General features: G+C 43.6%; 1 protein-coding gene across 4 annotated transcripts in view; it reads right to left on the reverse strand.

Moving 5' to 3' along the window:
• Positions 1-15,701, reverse strand: part of rbbp8nl (RBBP8 N-terminal like) — a 76,135-nt gene that overhangs the window by 25,321 nt on the left and 35,113 nt on the right. For all 4 annotated transcript variants that reach the window (XM_033041950.1, XM_033041948.1, XM_033041947.1 and 1 more), the window contains 6 exons: positions 13,108-13,203; positions 8,459-8,571; positions 8,287-8,362; positions 6,083-6,243; positions 3,728-3,789; positions 235-371 (listed from right to left, as the gene is read on the reverse strand). In XM_033041950.1, coding sequence (XP_032897841.1) covers positions 235-371; positions 3,728-3,789; positions 6,083-6,243; positions 8,287-8,362; positions 8,459-8,571; positions 13,108-13,203 — 645 coding nt within the window. The remainder of the gene's footprint in view (positions 1-234; positions 372-3,727; positions 3,790-6,082; positions 6,244-8,286; positions 8,363-8,458; positions 8,572-13,107; positions 13,204-15,701) is intronic.

Raw genomic sequence — 15,701 nt, forward strand, 5'->3', positions numbered from 1 at the left:
CCTGACACCCATATTAATCAAGTTTGTATGGATTTTCTAACCAGTTTTCTATCCAATAAATTATTTATGTTTGTAATTAAACTTTGTAAAGACATTCTGTCTGACTGTCCTTTGGTTGCACAGAAGGATGTTTTAAAAATATATCAGTATTTGAATAGCTTTTCTAAACTTCCATGAAAAAAACGCATATTTCTTTCATCATTAACTACCTGCGACCACAGAAAGGTTACTCACTCGTAATGCCTCTGCTCTTGGAGTTTCATACCAAACTCTGCTGAAGTAACATCTTTCTCTGATGTACAGCAAGGTGTAGAGCTAGACTGTACTAGTGCGATTGTTCCATGCAACTGGTTAGATATTCTTTGAGGATGCTGGAAGCCAGGAAAAATATTGTCAGTGGTGAGATACCACGTGAAATAGAATTGCAGTTAATGTAGTTATAACAAAAACAACTGGTATTTTAATAATCAATTCAATTCAATTTAATTCAAGTTTATTGGTCACATCCTCAATTATACAGGTATAACCAGTAGTGAAATGTTTAAATTTAAATTAAATTAAATTTCTTTATTTATATAGCACATTTTTAGTCAACTTGCATTGACCCCAAAGTGCTTCACATAAATACATCCACACACACAGGCAAAGGTGGGTGAAGTGTCTTGCCCAAGGACACAACGACAGTATGCACTCAAAGCGGGATTCGAACCAGCTACCTTCCGGTTGCCAGCCGAACACTTAGCCCATTGTGCCATCTGTCGTTTAAGTGCCTGTCCAGTTGTGCATGGTTCCCCACTTACACATAACCCACATAAAACAATACCCACATATAACACATACCCCATAAATATACCACATAGCAAGTAGTGCTGTTACAAGCAATGTGACAAGTGCCGTGGAACACCTGTGATGACAGCATGTTCCATCCAGTTCAGTCCCATGTGTGCGTGTTTGATGGTAGCGAGGCGGGGCGGGGCGGGGGGTTTGGGCGGGGATGCAGATGCTGGTGAGGTGCTGGTGAGGAGGGTGGGGAGGGTTTGGGGGGCTGGCTGGGGGGGGGGGGGGGGGGGGGCGCGCGGGGCTCAACTCTAACTTAAGAAAACCTTACCTGCATTCTGTGTCATTTGCAAAACCCATTGAATTTTCTTGCTTCAACAACTCCAATACCATCTCCCAAACTCAAGACGTCTACCCCCACCAAAAGTAGCCTCTGCTTAATTCTAGAAACAAAGAACTACAGATGCTGGTTTATACCAAAGATAGACACAAAGTGCTTGAGTATCTCAGCGAGTCAGGCAACATCTCTGGAGAGAAAGGATGGGTGACTTTGAAGGTCGGGACCAGCACTGTGTCTTTCTTTGGCATAAATCAGCATCTGCAGTTCTTTGTTTCTTCCACCAAAAGTACATTGGTAAAAAAGGCACAAAATGCTGGAGTCACTAAGCGGGTAGGGCAGCATCACAGTTCTAGGGAGAACACAGTTATGCCCCTGTTCCACTTAGGAAACCTGAACGGAAACCTCTGGAGACTTTGCACCCCACCCAAGGTTTCCGTGCAGTTCCCGGAGGTTGCAGGTGGTTGCCAGAGGTTACAGGTAGTGGAAACAGGTAGGGAGACTGACAAAAACCTCTGGGAACCGCACAGAAACCATGGGTGGGGCGCAAAGTCTCCAGAGGTTTCCGTTCAGGTTTCCTAAGTGGGACAGGGGCATTAGGCGATGTTTTGGTTTGGGACTATGCTTCTCCTAAAGTACATTGGAAGCAGGGGCATTGAAAACTATTACAGGCACATTTTCTTTCAAATCAGAGACCATCCTGACTCGGAAAACTATCTCTGTTCCTTCATAATGGGAATTTTCTCATTCTTGTAACCGCGATTACATCTAAACCAAAAAGATGACTGACTGCCAACTTCTCAAGGGTAATTACAGGTTACTAATAAATGCTAGCCTAGCTAGTGATGCTCACATCATAAAAAGAACAACTAAAAAAAAAAAAAGTCCAAGGCACTTTATCAAACAATAACATTAACAGCATTCGAGACTGAGAAATGGAAGTGATATGAGGAACGACAAGCCAAACCCTCGACAAAGGTTTACAATGCAGGAAGCACTTTAATGAAGAAAAGCAAGAAATAGAGAGTTTTAGGGAAGGAATTTTGCAGCATAGAGTTAGGGCAGCTAAAATGATCAGTGGGCGGATGGAGTGGATGGTGAGGGATGGATGGGAAGTAGACAGCAATGAAGACACATGGATGTGAGAATGAAATGTATAAAATGGAGCAGCTGTCAGGGTTGGCGCCAGAGTGGGCTGAGAACTACAATCACGAGTCAATGTAGATTTCATCAAAATGTAGGCAGCAGGGATTTAGATCAGTTTTAGGGTGCAAAATAGACCTATCGATCAGTGCAGAAGTCCCAATGAGGACGAGATTGGCTGCCTTACCCAGTATAGGTGCCACATTTTCTGGGGGTGGGGGGGGGGGGGGGGGGGGGGGGATTTCAAATACACTCTCATGATTTTGTCCAGATTAAATGAGGCACCGGACCACCAGTGGCTGGAAAATTGGTGATGGATCTGTAATTCAGCTAACTTCAGACATCTTTCTGTGAGGGAATGGTGACAGGGTGTTGGGTTTGTGTTTGAGGCCTAAGATGGTGGCTTCAACTTCCCTCCATATTTAATTGTAATAAAGTGCTGCTTATTTAATGAATGTCACATAAAGTATGTTCCAAGTCTGAGACTGAGGACTGATGGTGAGATAGAGCAGAGTGTGGTCAGTGTCTTTGGATGAGATCATTAGTTGTTAGTGGCGATGAATTGGGTTGACAAAGCATTGCAGGTGACGCAATTGGCTGCTTGAACTCCGCTGGGTTACCTCATTTGTTGTGTCTCCACTGTAAAAGATTCTCTGGCTTTGACAGACACAAAGAGCTGGAGTGACTCATCTCTGGAGAAAAGTTATAGGTGACATTTTAGGTTGAGACCCTTCTTCAGACTAGTCCCTTCTTCGCTTCCAGTCTGAAGAAGCCTTTTTGGATTATCCGTTTTCCCCTCATCCATTCTGAAGAAGGATCTCGTCCCGAAACATCATCTATTCCTTTTCTCCAGAGATGCTGTCTGACCCGCTGAGTTACTCCAACTTTTTGTGCCTATCTTTGGTTTAAATCAGCATCCGCAGTTCCTTCCTCCACATTCCCTCCTACCCGTCCCCTTCCACCTCTACGCCCCTCTTTGGCTTTACATTTCACCCCTCTTCACTCCTTATCTGACATATTTTTGCCTCTGTTTAATCTCTAGCCTTTGAGACTTGCCCCACTCTTCTTCCAATCACCCCACTCACCTGTAGACAGGGATTGCATCTATCACATGCCAAGCTTTGTCCTACCCCCACCCCTCTTTTCCAGCTTCTTCCCACTACAATCAGTCTAAAGAAGGGTCATGACCCAAAACGTCACCTATCCATTCCCCCGTCAGATGCTGCCTGATCAGTAGAGTTACTCCAGCACTATGTTATGCTGAGGTACGTTGTTTGTGTCTTTGAAACTGATGGAGGGATTGAAATACAGTATTCAGGAAAGGTGGGCATTGATTAGGGAAAAGATAAAATGTTACAGGATTTTTGACAGAAACTATGGGGAGGGCGTGGGGGGTGGGGAGGGGGGGGGGGGGGTGAAGAGTAGGTGACAATTTACAAAGACAATGGGATCAAAACAGCTTATACTTACCCAATCAAACATTGAAAGGTCAGGCAGATTGTGAAAAGGTCTTTTGGGGTTTGTGAAGGTTTCTAAAAATGAAAACAGAAATTGGAATTGGAAAATATTAATACCAAGTAGAGGGTTTTGACCTTCTTCTACAATTAAATATAACTCAACATGAAGAGATATCTGAACATCCAATTCATTCTTCTGTACTTGCCCAGAGTGCTGGAAATGGCTCAGTGGTCGTACATTTGGCTCTGAATCAGGGATATGTTGGTTTGAGCCTGCTCCAAAAACTTAGAGTCAAAATCTAAGCATTGTTCAAGATTGGGTCAGCCTCTTTTTCAGAGACATGGAAGTTGCAAGTTGGCGACTCGCTGCGTACCGTACGAGAAGAGAATCTATTGTGCCCGTGCATAGTATCATTTGGAAAGCCTGCAAGACAAGCTTTTCACTGTGTCATTGCACACATGTCATACTCACTGTCAGAAGAAATGTCGATATACTTCAGTTCTAAATAACTGGCTCACAGCTTATCTCCTTAGCTGTGCCCCATTCATAAAAACATCCAAACATCTACCCTGTCAAGCCCTATTAGGATCCTGCATGTTTGAATGAGGTCGACCTTATTTTTCTAAACTCCAAGTAATACAGGCCCAAACTATTTAGTTTTTCCTCCATTTACATTTAATTGCAAAGAGGTAGCTCCAACAATAGTGGCTTCTGAAGACCTTTGGCAAGGCTCCTTTAAACAAATTTAGATCATATTCTTTTGGGCTGTGGATGATAAACAAAGTAGGAATAAATGGGTCAGTTTTGGTTGGGAGGCTCTGATTAAGAGAGTGGGGGTGGAGGGAGGGGGGGAGAGGGGGTGGAGACTTGGTGGTGGAGGGGGGGTGGAGAGGGGGGAGGAGGGGGAGAGGAGAGAGGGGAGAGGGAGGAGGAGAGGGGGGGAGGGGGCCCTCCCTCTCTGCCCCCTCCCTCTCTGCCCCCCCTCCCTCTCTGATTCCCCCTCCCTCTCTGCCCTCCCTTCCTCTCTGCCCCCTTCCTCTCTGCCCCTCCCTCCCTCTCTAGGGAGTGGCGAATATTGGGACCTATGGGTGAGTGCTGGAGTATTGCGTTCGGGAACCAGCCCTCCCCTGTGACGCCGCACCCCCCCATCCCTCAATCTCTACCCCCCTCCCTCTCCCTCTCTACCCCCTCCCCCTCCCTCTCCACCCTCCCCCCTTCTCTAGCCGCGCCTGCGCAGTTGGGGTTATGCGTGAGTGGATAGGGCGGGGGATGGGGTAAAAGGAGCGAATTAATAATATTAATATAATATCAAGGTGGGGTTAGTGTGTGTGGGGGGTGGTTTGTGTGCATGACGCCGATGGCTGCCCCCCCCCCCCCCCCCCCATCCGCAACTGTGCATTGAGGGGACGGGACCCAACGGGTCCCCCTTGGTCTAGTGTATATATAAACTTAATCACATCAGAGGGGTTGCCGCCTACTAAATGCTAGTTAAGGATTTGCCTGTCTTGTATCAATGCCATTTTACCAGCAGTTACAGTTGCTGGCAGAGTGATTAGTTATTTCCTCACTCTTCTGAAGGTTGTCAAGATTTAGGACTGAAGAATACCAGATTTATTTACTCTGTGATTGGAAATGAAGTTGTTCCACAGCGAGCGGTTGCTGCTTTAGGCAACCGTAAGCTTATTGTACTGTGGAAGATGTCCCTCTGCTGTTAACCTTCCTGTGCTTCCTGCAGCGGTTCTGCTGACGTGAGGCTGGGCCACGACTTGGCCACGACTGGGCTCTGGGGAGATCACAGCAGAGCCTTACAAATAAAGCACTGTTGAACCATATTGCCTTCACTCAGCCTCTTCACGTTCCCCCACTGCCTTGTAATTGAGAACAGCAAAGTTTATTTGCAGAAGGAAGCTTCTGTCATTATTGTCTTGGTTAACGTATGCATATTGATTGTTGACTATCAAGACGTACTGTCCTACATCAAACAAAGCAGCTGACCCAGTGGAAGGACAATGCCTTTCTGAAGCAGGACACAAGGAACGTCAGACATGTTGAAATCAATGAACGTCAGACATGTTGAAATCAAAACATTTATCTGTTGGCTACTCTTTCCGTGATTGCATCATGAGGAAAACTGGCAACAAAAGAAGAACGTAAATGTACAATATTTGGAAAATGATAGAAAATTACGTACTATGATTTTCATGAACGCAGATATTAACATGAATAATTCACAGTAAGAAAATGTTTGGCAAATGTAATACATATGATTGTTCAAGAAGGAACTGCAGATGCTGGAAGATCGAAGGTACACAAAATTGCTGGAGAAAGTTTCTCCAGCAATTTTGTGTACCTACTACATATGATTACCTTGTGAGGGAAGCCTGAAGTTGTGTTTGAGCCTTTGATGCTCCGACATTGGATTGTGAACGGCATCCAAACTTTGCTTCCGTCTGTGGTTCAAGGATGAATCAAAAGATATGCTATTGTCTGACAAGGAGCGGTTTCCCCGGGAGGTACTATGACTTTGCCTGTCAAAAGCAATTCTTGTTAAGGAACAAATTAATAATATCCAGCAAAGGCATCAGATTTTGACATTGCTAATTAATGTCACATTACTTGTGCTCTCAAATATTTGTAAAATGACAGCAGCAATTTTAACTTAAAATGCCTCGAGAGATACTTACAGAAAAAAAGTTTTACGCCATTTCTAGAAAATACAATTGCACAGGGTGTAAACTTGGTGGTTTATAGCATGTGGATACAAGGAACTGCAGATGCTGGTTTACCAAAAAAGTGCTGGAATAACACAGTGGGTCAGGCAGCATCTCTGGAGGACATGGACAGGTGATGTTTCGGATGTGGTGCCTGAAGAGTCCCGGTCTGAAATGGTCCCAGACTGGTCTGTCTGAAGAAGGGTCCCATCCTGAAACGTCACCTGTTCATGGTCCCCAGAGATGATGCCTGACCCACTGAGTTACTCCAGCACTTTGTGTCTTCTTTTGGTGGTTTATAAAAGCTTGATAGTTTTATGATGAGTTGATTCGGCTAAAATTGGGCCAAATTAGCTTGGACCAGGCCTGCACCTTGTGGTTGCATTTTTCTTAGTCAGCCATTTGCTTCCCGATATCTCGCTGGTCCCTGTGTGCAGCCACACCCTGAGGGGAATAGCAGCGAGCAGTGACCAGACAGTAGAACCAAATGGTTTGCCAATTATCTTCCCCGATGGTCTTTAGACAGCTCTGACGACCAGAGACATTGAGAAACAATGGAATAATATTTAAATAATCTAGAAGATCTAGAATGGCGGCACAGGGGCACGGCAATAGAGTTACTGCCCTAGTGCTAGACACCTGGGTTCTATCTTGATCATGGGTGCTGCCTCTACGGAGTTTGTATGTTCTCCCTGTGACCACGTGAGTTTTCACCGGGTACTCCGATTCTAAACACCTGTTTTCGCTTCTTCATTCTGGGGTATTGTGTGTAAATTGTTGATAAAAAATGAATTGAATCCATTTTTAAATAAGGCTGTCACGTAACAAAATGTGGAAAAAGTGAAGGGGTCTGAATACTTTCTGAATGCACTGTATGTGTATGATCTAGCAAATGCTGGCATAAAGCTGAGGTCAAATGCAATCTAGATTTGGCCTCTCAGATCAGTATGTTATTGTAGAGTGCCGCTGGGCTCAGAACAAGAGATCGCATGTTGCCATGCACACCTCTCTACAGATCCCTTGGGTGGCCACCAGCAGCTTCAGATCATCCATCCTATTGCATAGAAAATCACTATTACGTTCAATGGGTCTATAGACAGATGGGTCCATTCTCCAGTGATGCTGCTTGTCCCGCTGAGTTACTCCAGCATTTTGTGTCTAGTCTCCATTCCCTGAGATACTTTGACCCTTATCATCTTCTATCCTTATCTCACACTGTGCAGGGAACAGTGGATGCTGATGTGAGTGAGTCCAGAGAGAGAGCTTTAATATGTTTTGCAGATCCTGAGGGGGCATGTTGGATCCATTAGGTCTGAAGGCATTCTCCGTTAATAAATGCCTATTAACACTCAATTAATAGTTGTGCTTCTCAGCTCTTGGAAGATCAACCCTTATATATAAGCAAGCACTAAATCTACAGAGAATTGGAGCTCTTTCCCTATCCATGCTCTCCGGAGATGCCGCCTGACCCACTGAGTAACTCCAGCACTTTGTGTCCTTTTGTGTATTACCGAGCACCTGTATTTTGTTTCTATTCCTCAACACTGTCCAATGACTGGGCAAACTCATAATCAACGTGCGCAGCTGAACAGTCTCAGGGATTTCCAGTGGATGATTTTGTTTAGAATTGTGATAAAATGATTCTACCTTGATAATACCCAAGATCATAAGAACGCAGTCACTCTATGAAAGAATGTTTATTTCATATTTCTTGTGAAGAAATATTTAAATTGTAGTGATTTTGTATGAACAACTATCCTCTTCCTCATGACTAACATACATTAAACAAACTATTGTGAGCCAACTCCACAAGAAAGCTTCAATATTGTTAATGTAATGGGAGCCGTGCGTTTTACTCACTGTAAGAAGTATTTCAGCTTTCTCAGCTCCTGATGAAGTAACTCGTTTTCCTCTTTCAATCCACTGATTTCATGAGCTGTAAAATGCCCAAACAGAAACAGGTTAGATGGAGGGAGTGCTGTATTGAGCGACGCAGACAATGGGTTGATAAAGAAATGTTTAGGGTGCTTACTGAGAACAGAAATGTGCTGAAGGCTTTGGAGTTGAGATGTTTCAAATTCCTGGTGCTTTTTCCTGGCCAACTCCTGTGTGACTGTGCATCGATCGCAAAGACCTGCTCGGAGCCTAACACAAGCAGCTGATTAGTTTTCAAGATTTGACAGCACAATGGAAACACCGTTACAAATGTAAGAAGAGAAGGAGTTGAATTTATACAGCTACTATCAGGACCAAAGGGAGACCCAAGGCCATTGGCAATTGTGCAGAATGGTCATGAGTGTAGTTTGGTAATACCATAGAATGTGATAATTCAATTCAATTCAATTCAATTTTATTGTCATGGCACAGATACAAGTATAGGTACAACAAAATGCAGTTTAGCGTCTGGTCATAGTCATAGTGCAAGATGGGAATTAAAAAAAATACAGAACAAGCATACATTAGAGTAAGAAGAGTACTGGTTAACAATGTGGATGGAGAGACCAAAGATATCTAGCGACGGGACTCCGAGTTCAGCAATGTAAGTGTGTTGTTGAAACAGCTGTTCCTCGTCCTGTTAGTTCGAGACCTGAGGCTCCTGTACCGCCTCCCTGATGGGAGGAGGGCAAACAGTCCATGGTTAGGGTGAGAGGGGTCCTTGATGATCTTCCTGGCCCGTCTCAGACACCGTTTTCGGTGGAGGGCATCCATGGCAGGGAGCGGGGCACCGATGATGTGCTGAGCGGTTTTCACCACCCGTTGTAGTGCCTTCCTACCCGCTGCGGTGCAACTGCTGTACCATACCGTGAGGCAGGTGGTCAGGATGCTTTCGATGGTACAGCGGTAAAAGTTGGTCAGGATCTGGGGGGACAGGTGAGCTTTCTTGAGCCTCCTCAGGAAGTAAAGGTGCTGCGGCGCCTTTTTGATCAGTTTGGTCACCTTCTATGAAGCACCTTCTATGAAGCAAAATGCCCCCGAAGTGCTCTATTTCCAGCACCGTAAGATACAAATCTGCATAAAGCCAGCTTCCACAGCAGCTTTGTGGTAATGATGAAATCATTTATTAGGACTATCTTTGATCGGACTTTACTGTACTTAAACTTGCACCAAACGTATTCACGTTATTTGCTTCATCATGTATCGGTGCACAGTGGTTGGCCTGATTGTAATCATGTATAGTCTTTCCGCTGACTGGATAGCACGCAACAAAAGCTGTTCCTTGTTCACTGTTCCTTGGTACACGTGACAATGAACTAAACTTAACTGAACAATTTCAGGTTTCCTGATTGACTGGGAATCTAAATTAAATGGTGCATGGTAGGAAACAATTGTTAACTTTTAACAAATTAATACAGAGTATAAAAGGCTAAAAGGTAGGAAATGGCAAGCATAAAACTGATCCAATGACAGCCATCAGGAGCAGTTAATGTTGATGAAGGTGATAAAGAAGTGATGGCTGTGTGGGTTGAGTCAGGGGTTTGTTCAACGTTGTGTTATTGCGGAGCGTATCTTGGGGTGTCTTGGATACCAGTAGTGAGATGGTCATGATGGGGGTAGACACAAAATGCTGGAGTAATTCAGCGGGTGAGGCAGCATCTCTGGAGAGAAGGAATGGGCGATGTTTCGGGTCGAGATCTTTCTTCAGTAGTCAAGATGGGGGATGGGTGTTGGTCGTGGACTTTATTAGAGAGGAAAAACAGTTCAAAAGAAACCCTACTGCAAAACAGAACATCTCAGGTTTTCTTGCAGAGGCCGAGGCATGCTTAGCCCCACTGATAGCACTCAAACAGTGACCACCCTCTGATTCAAGCTGTTTGAGGACTTTGTTTTGCGCAACTGGTAATAGGAACAACTTTGAAAACTGAACATGCCTAACAGCTTCTGAGGTTATGAGTTTATAGATGCAGCATGGAAACAAGACACTTCGACCCACCATCCATCACATCTTCACTCTAATTCTATCTTATCCCAGTTTTGCATCCAGTCCCTACACACTCATGGCAATTTGCAAAGGGACAATTAACCTACAAACCCACACGTCTTTGGGATGTGGGAGGAAGCCAGAGCACCCGGAGGAAATCCATGCGGTCACATGGAGAATGTTCAATCCCCATACAGACAGCACTCAAGGACAGGATGGAACCTGGGTCCCTGGCGCTGTGAGGCAGCAGCTCAGCCAACTGTGCCACTGTGCCACCCAGTTGTGGGCATGGAGAATATGCATCCTAGTCTCACTGGTGCGTTGTTATGGCTCTGAGCAGCTGGTCACATTTATCATTCACTGCAATGCTTGTTTACTTCGAGGCTTTTATTTTCTAATAACACTGAATGAGGATTGAAAATTGGTGTTAAGGCTTTTTTTAAAAATACATTTGCCTATATGGTTGTCATTGCCAGGACGAACTGAGCACTTTCTTCAGACTTTAGATCCCCCTGGGTAAGGATAACTGATTTTTCTTTGGGGAAGGGAATTATTTAAAAAAAAATTATAATCATTTAGTTTCATGATTACTAATATTGATGACAGATTTCCTTACTCAGATCAATAAATCAGGACCCTGGTTACACCCCAATACATTTAAGACCTCTGCTGCCATATACTTGAAGATTGGGTGTGGCACAGTGGCGCAGCAGTAGAGTTGCTGCCTTACAGCACCAGACACCCCCGTTCGATCCTGACTATTGTTTGTATCTATACGGAGTTTGTACGTGGCTATTCTCCAGGTGCTCTGTCTGCCTCTCACGTTCCAAAGACGCACAGGTTTGTAGGTTAACTGGCTTAGTACAAATTATAAATTGTCCCTAGTGCGTAGGCTAGTCTTAGAGTACGGGGTGATTGCTGGTCTGCACGGATTAGGTGGGCAGACGGGCCTGTTTCCATGCTGTATCTCTAAAGTCTAAAGTCGAATAAAGCTTTGGTTTAAATGTCTCATCTGAGCAGGCAATTAAACCAATGCCCTCAGCATTGTACACAACTCCAGTTTATGGAGTGGGAGTTGACTCCATAGTTCCCTGACTCAAAGACAAAGGGGACACTCTTTGAACAATAGCTGGCTGGGGTTAGATGATTACAGTTGTGCTGTATGTTCTTGAGTCATGCACTGATCTCTGAGTCTAATCTAAGCAGTGCTGGATACAAAGAATTCACAACACACATTGTAACAAATATAATTCTAGTTTCCATTTATAGCTTTGAGACTCCTTGGTTTTTCAATTATGGGTTATTCAGGACTTGAGACTTATGTCTCCAAAATACAAACAGACTTTATTTTCTCAGGTCACCTGACTTTTAAATGTATTTGAGCCACAAGTTCCTGAACTGAAATCAAATTCGAGGAAGAAAAGGTCCTCATCTGATATGGCAATACCTCATTCAAATGCTAATTAAAACCTTTGCTGCATTTATTCACATTTACTTTGGTACCTGGAACAAAATCTGTCCTCAAATATTTCACTTTTATAGCTGCGATCAAAATTGTGCATGGCAAATTAGATTTTCTGTGTTTAGGTTGCCATTAATTACTCTCCGCTGAGCATTGTTATCCTTGGGCACTGATATGTCCCAGTTTCTCACTCTTGGTCGGAAGAAGAGTCCCGACTCGAAACTCCGTCTGTCCATTTCCCTCCGCAGATGCTGCCTGACCCACTGAATTCCTCCAGCACTTTTTGTTCAGGATTCCAGCATCTGCAGTTCCCTTGTGTCTCCAGACTTTTGATCCTGAAACCAGGCTAAGAAGGTGCAAGCAAACGACCAGGGATATTTCATAAAATACAATTCTACTTTCCCCCAAATGCACATGTTTGATTCCCAACTATGTTCTCCATGACAATAACTTGCTGCACTTTTGACATTGCCCAAAATAATTCATATGGTGTTAATAAGCAAAATTTATCCCAGAATCTGATAAGGCCAGGTGATTTCAAAGCTTGGTCAAAACAAAGGCTTCTACAAGAAGGAAGAGGTCTTTAGGGTTAGGTTTAAGTTTATTATTGTCATGTGTACTAAGGTACAGTGAATAGGTTTGTTTTGCATGCTATCCAACCAAATCAGATAATACTATATATAAATACAATCAAGCCAGATTCCAGTACAATAGGTAGAACAATGGGAAAGATATAGAGTGCAGAATATAGTTCTCAGCATTGAAGCGCGCCAGTTCTAGAGACAGTCCAACGTCTGCAATGGGGTCAGTGTGGATCAGACAATACCGTGGCTTATGGAAGGCTGGTGCTGGCTCAAAGGGCCAAATGGCCTACTCCTGCACCTATTGTCTATTGTCTATTGACTGCTCGGAAAGCTGATAACAGAATGGAAGAAGCCATTCCTGAGTCTGATGGTGTACATCTTCAAGCTTCTGTATCTTCTGCCCAGAGAAAAAGGAATGACTGAGGTTGGACAAGTCTTTGATTATCCTGGCATCAGATACTGGACTGGGCTACGGCCACAACTCTGTGCCATTTCTTGCGGTTTTGGAAAGAGTAATTTAGCGAGAAAATTCCACATCTTTGGGGCTAGACAGCTGAAGCCATAATTGCCAATAGTGGAGCAAATTGAAATAGCAACCAGGGAGAAAGTGCGTGTGATATATTTTTCTCTCAGATTACTGAGCATGAAACTTTCAGTTGAGAAACATAAGAAAAATAAAACTTGAATCTGAACAAAGGAGAGGGGGGTTTTCATACCTGTTTTCCAAAACCTTGACATTATCATTCATTATCTTGTGCTGCTCCCTCAGCTGATGGTTCTTGCTAAACAACTCGTCCAATCTCTGTGCATCACTGTGTAACACAATATTGTAATTATGCCAGGTTTTGTGCATGGTTCGCTCTATGTAATAATTCTTTATCTTTCACAATTACATTTCTAGTAACACTTGTTGATAGTACAGAGTACAGTATTCAGAGTGCAGAATCAAATTAGGAATTGAACCCAACACTTAAAAGGATAATCTCACATTTACACCTGGAACATTGATCTCTGCAGTTAAGTTCAACAATAGCTCCAGTGTATATATTAGTTATGATGTACCTTCCTTTAGTTTTAATGTGTGGGTTTTTTATTTCAATGGCACTTGGGTCATTGGCACAGTGATAAAAAATGTGGTAACAAATCAAGCATCCCTGTCTTTTTAAACTTGTTGGAATTAATTTCTGTAATTGAGTTAGAGGGCTGGGCAGAGCAAATAATATGAACAAACAGCCCACTGGAATGTTCTTTCAAAGATTTAAAAAAGTTACAGCATTGTTGCAGTTTTCGTTAAAATGTCATGAGCAATTTGGGACCACGGTCACCATAAGAATATGTCATGCAAGACAAATGCAGAAGGAGTCATGGTTAATTAACTGTGTAGGAAGAAGCTGGTTTAAACCGAAGATAGACACAAAAAGCTGGAGTAACTCAGCGGGACAAGCAGCATCTCTGGAGAAAAGGACTGGGTGACATTTGGGATCGAGATCCTTCTTCCGTCTGAAGAAGGGTCTCGGACCCTTAACATCACCCATGGTTAATTAACTCAGGCACTGAATGGGCAGGCAATATAATAGGCACAGAGTGTAAAAGGGGGAAAGACGCCGCAGGCTTGTTCCTATTGTATGTAACTTCAGCAGCGAGGGAGCTTCATGAACAACTCTCTGTTGCTTGATGGCTCCAACAATTACTTCTATTTATTACTGATAGCTTGACAGTTGGCCTGGGTAAGCTCTGTTCTTGTATTACAGGCACACATGAAATCTTCCATATTATTGGCACGGCTTTGCATGGCCAGCGACTTGGGTTCGATCCTGACCATGCATGCTGTATGTACAGAGTTTGTACATCAATGAACTTCCTTCCATCATTAGGCCAGAACGTGGATTATCACTGATTGTACAATGCTCAATCTCCTTTGGCACACCCCAGTAAATGGAGCAGTGTATCCTTGCATACAACAAGGTCTGGAAAACATTTAGGAACGGTAACACTTGTTCCACACAAGTAAACATCTCCAAAAAGGGAGCGGCTAACTGCCTACCTTGGATATTTAATTGCCAAGGTCTTCTTCACAAACATTCTGAGATTCTAGTAACCAGAAACTAAATTGTACCAGAATCATAAATAACATGGCTACAAGAGTAGGTCAAAGGTTAGATAGCATGTGGTGAGTGACTCACCCCAAAATTAGTCCATCATGTACGATGTACATAATGGAATAAGCTTGCCTTGCCTGCATGAATGAGGCTCGTAAATGTCTCAAGAAGCTCATTGCCATCAAGGACAATGCAGATTGCTCCACTGGTACCCCATTCATCTCTGTAAACTTGCGTTTGCTTCTCCACTAGTGTAATGTAACTGCATTGTTTACCATCTACAAAATGCACTGCATCTAGTTGTCTTGGATAGCGTTACTTGGGTTGGGTCTCTGAAGGTACCTTCCAGATCTGTGTTCAGAGCCACCAAGAAGGACAAGGCCTGCAGTGATTGGGACCATCACTAGCAACACATTTCCATCCATGACACACACCGTCATTCACTTGAAGATATATTACCACTTCTTCATCGCCAGGTCTCCATCCTACAGCTCTCTGCCAAAGAGTATTCTGTGAATACCTTCATAAACGGAGAGGAGGATATCTAAGAGAATGCACACTCCCTCCTCAAAGGCCATTGTGAACAGGCAGTGGAGGCCAATTCACTGGATGTATTCAAGAGAGAATTAGATATGGCTCTTAGGTCTAACGGAATCAAGGGATATGGGAAGAACAGGAACCGGGTACTGACTTTGGATGACCAGCCATGATCATATTGAATGGCAGTGCTGGCTTGAAGAGCTGAATGGCCTACTGCACCTATTTTCTATGTTTCTAATCCCATTCCCTCGTTCATGTCCTTGTACTCCTGCAACATTTTCTCCTCTTGATTCTTTTATTTTCTATTAACCTACTCTATGGGGTAATTTTGCATCAACCAATTAACCAGTAGCCAATGAATCTTTAGGATGTGGAAGCAGAGGAAGAACCACCCACAATAAATGAGAGATTGTGTAAAGGTGACATCCAAGATCGGGACTCGATTCCTGGATGCATGGATCTAGGATTATCTGCCACCCAAATGGACCAAAGGTACCCTCCTGTTGTAAGCTAGGAGTACTCTATAATCAGTGCCCTGTAAAAGACAAATTGCACCGATAAAGAGTCATATGCAGTATAGAAACAGGCTCTTTAGTTTAGTTTAGAGATACAGCATGGAAACAGGCCCTTCAGCCCACCAAGTCCTTGCTGACCATCAGTCATCCGCATAC

The sequence above is a fragment of the Amblyraja radiata genome, chromosome 23 (genome assembly GCF_010909765.2).
Source record: "Amblyraja radiata isolate CabotCenter1 chromosome 23, sAmbRad1.1.pri, whole genome shotgun sequence".
In the NCBI taxonomy this organism is placed as follows: domain Eukaryota; kingdom Metazoa; phylum Chordata; class Chondrichthyes; order Rajiformes; family Rajidae; genus Amblyraja; species Amblyraja radiata.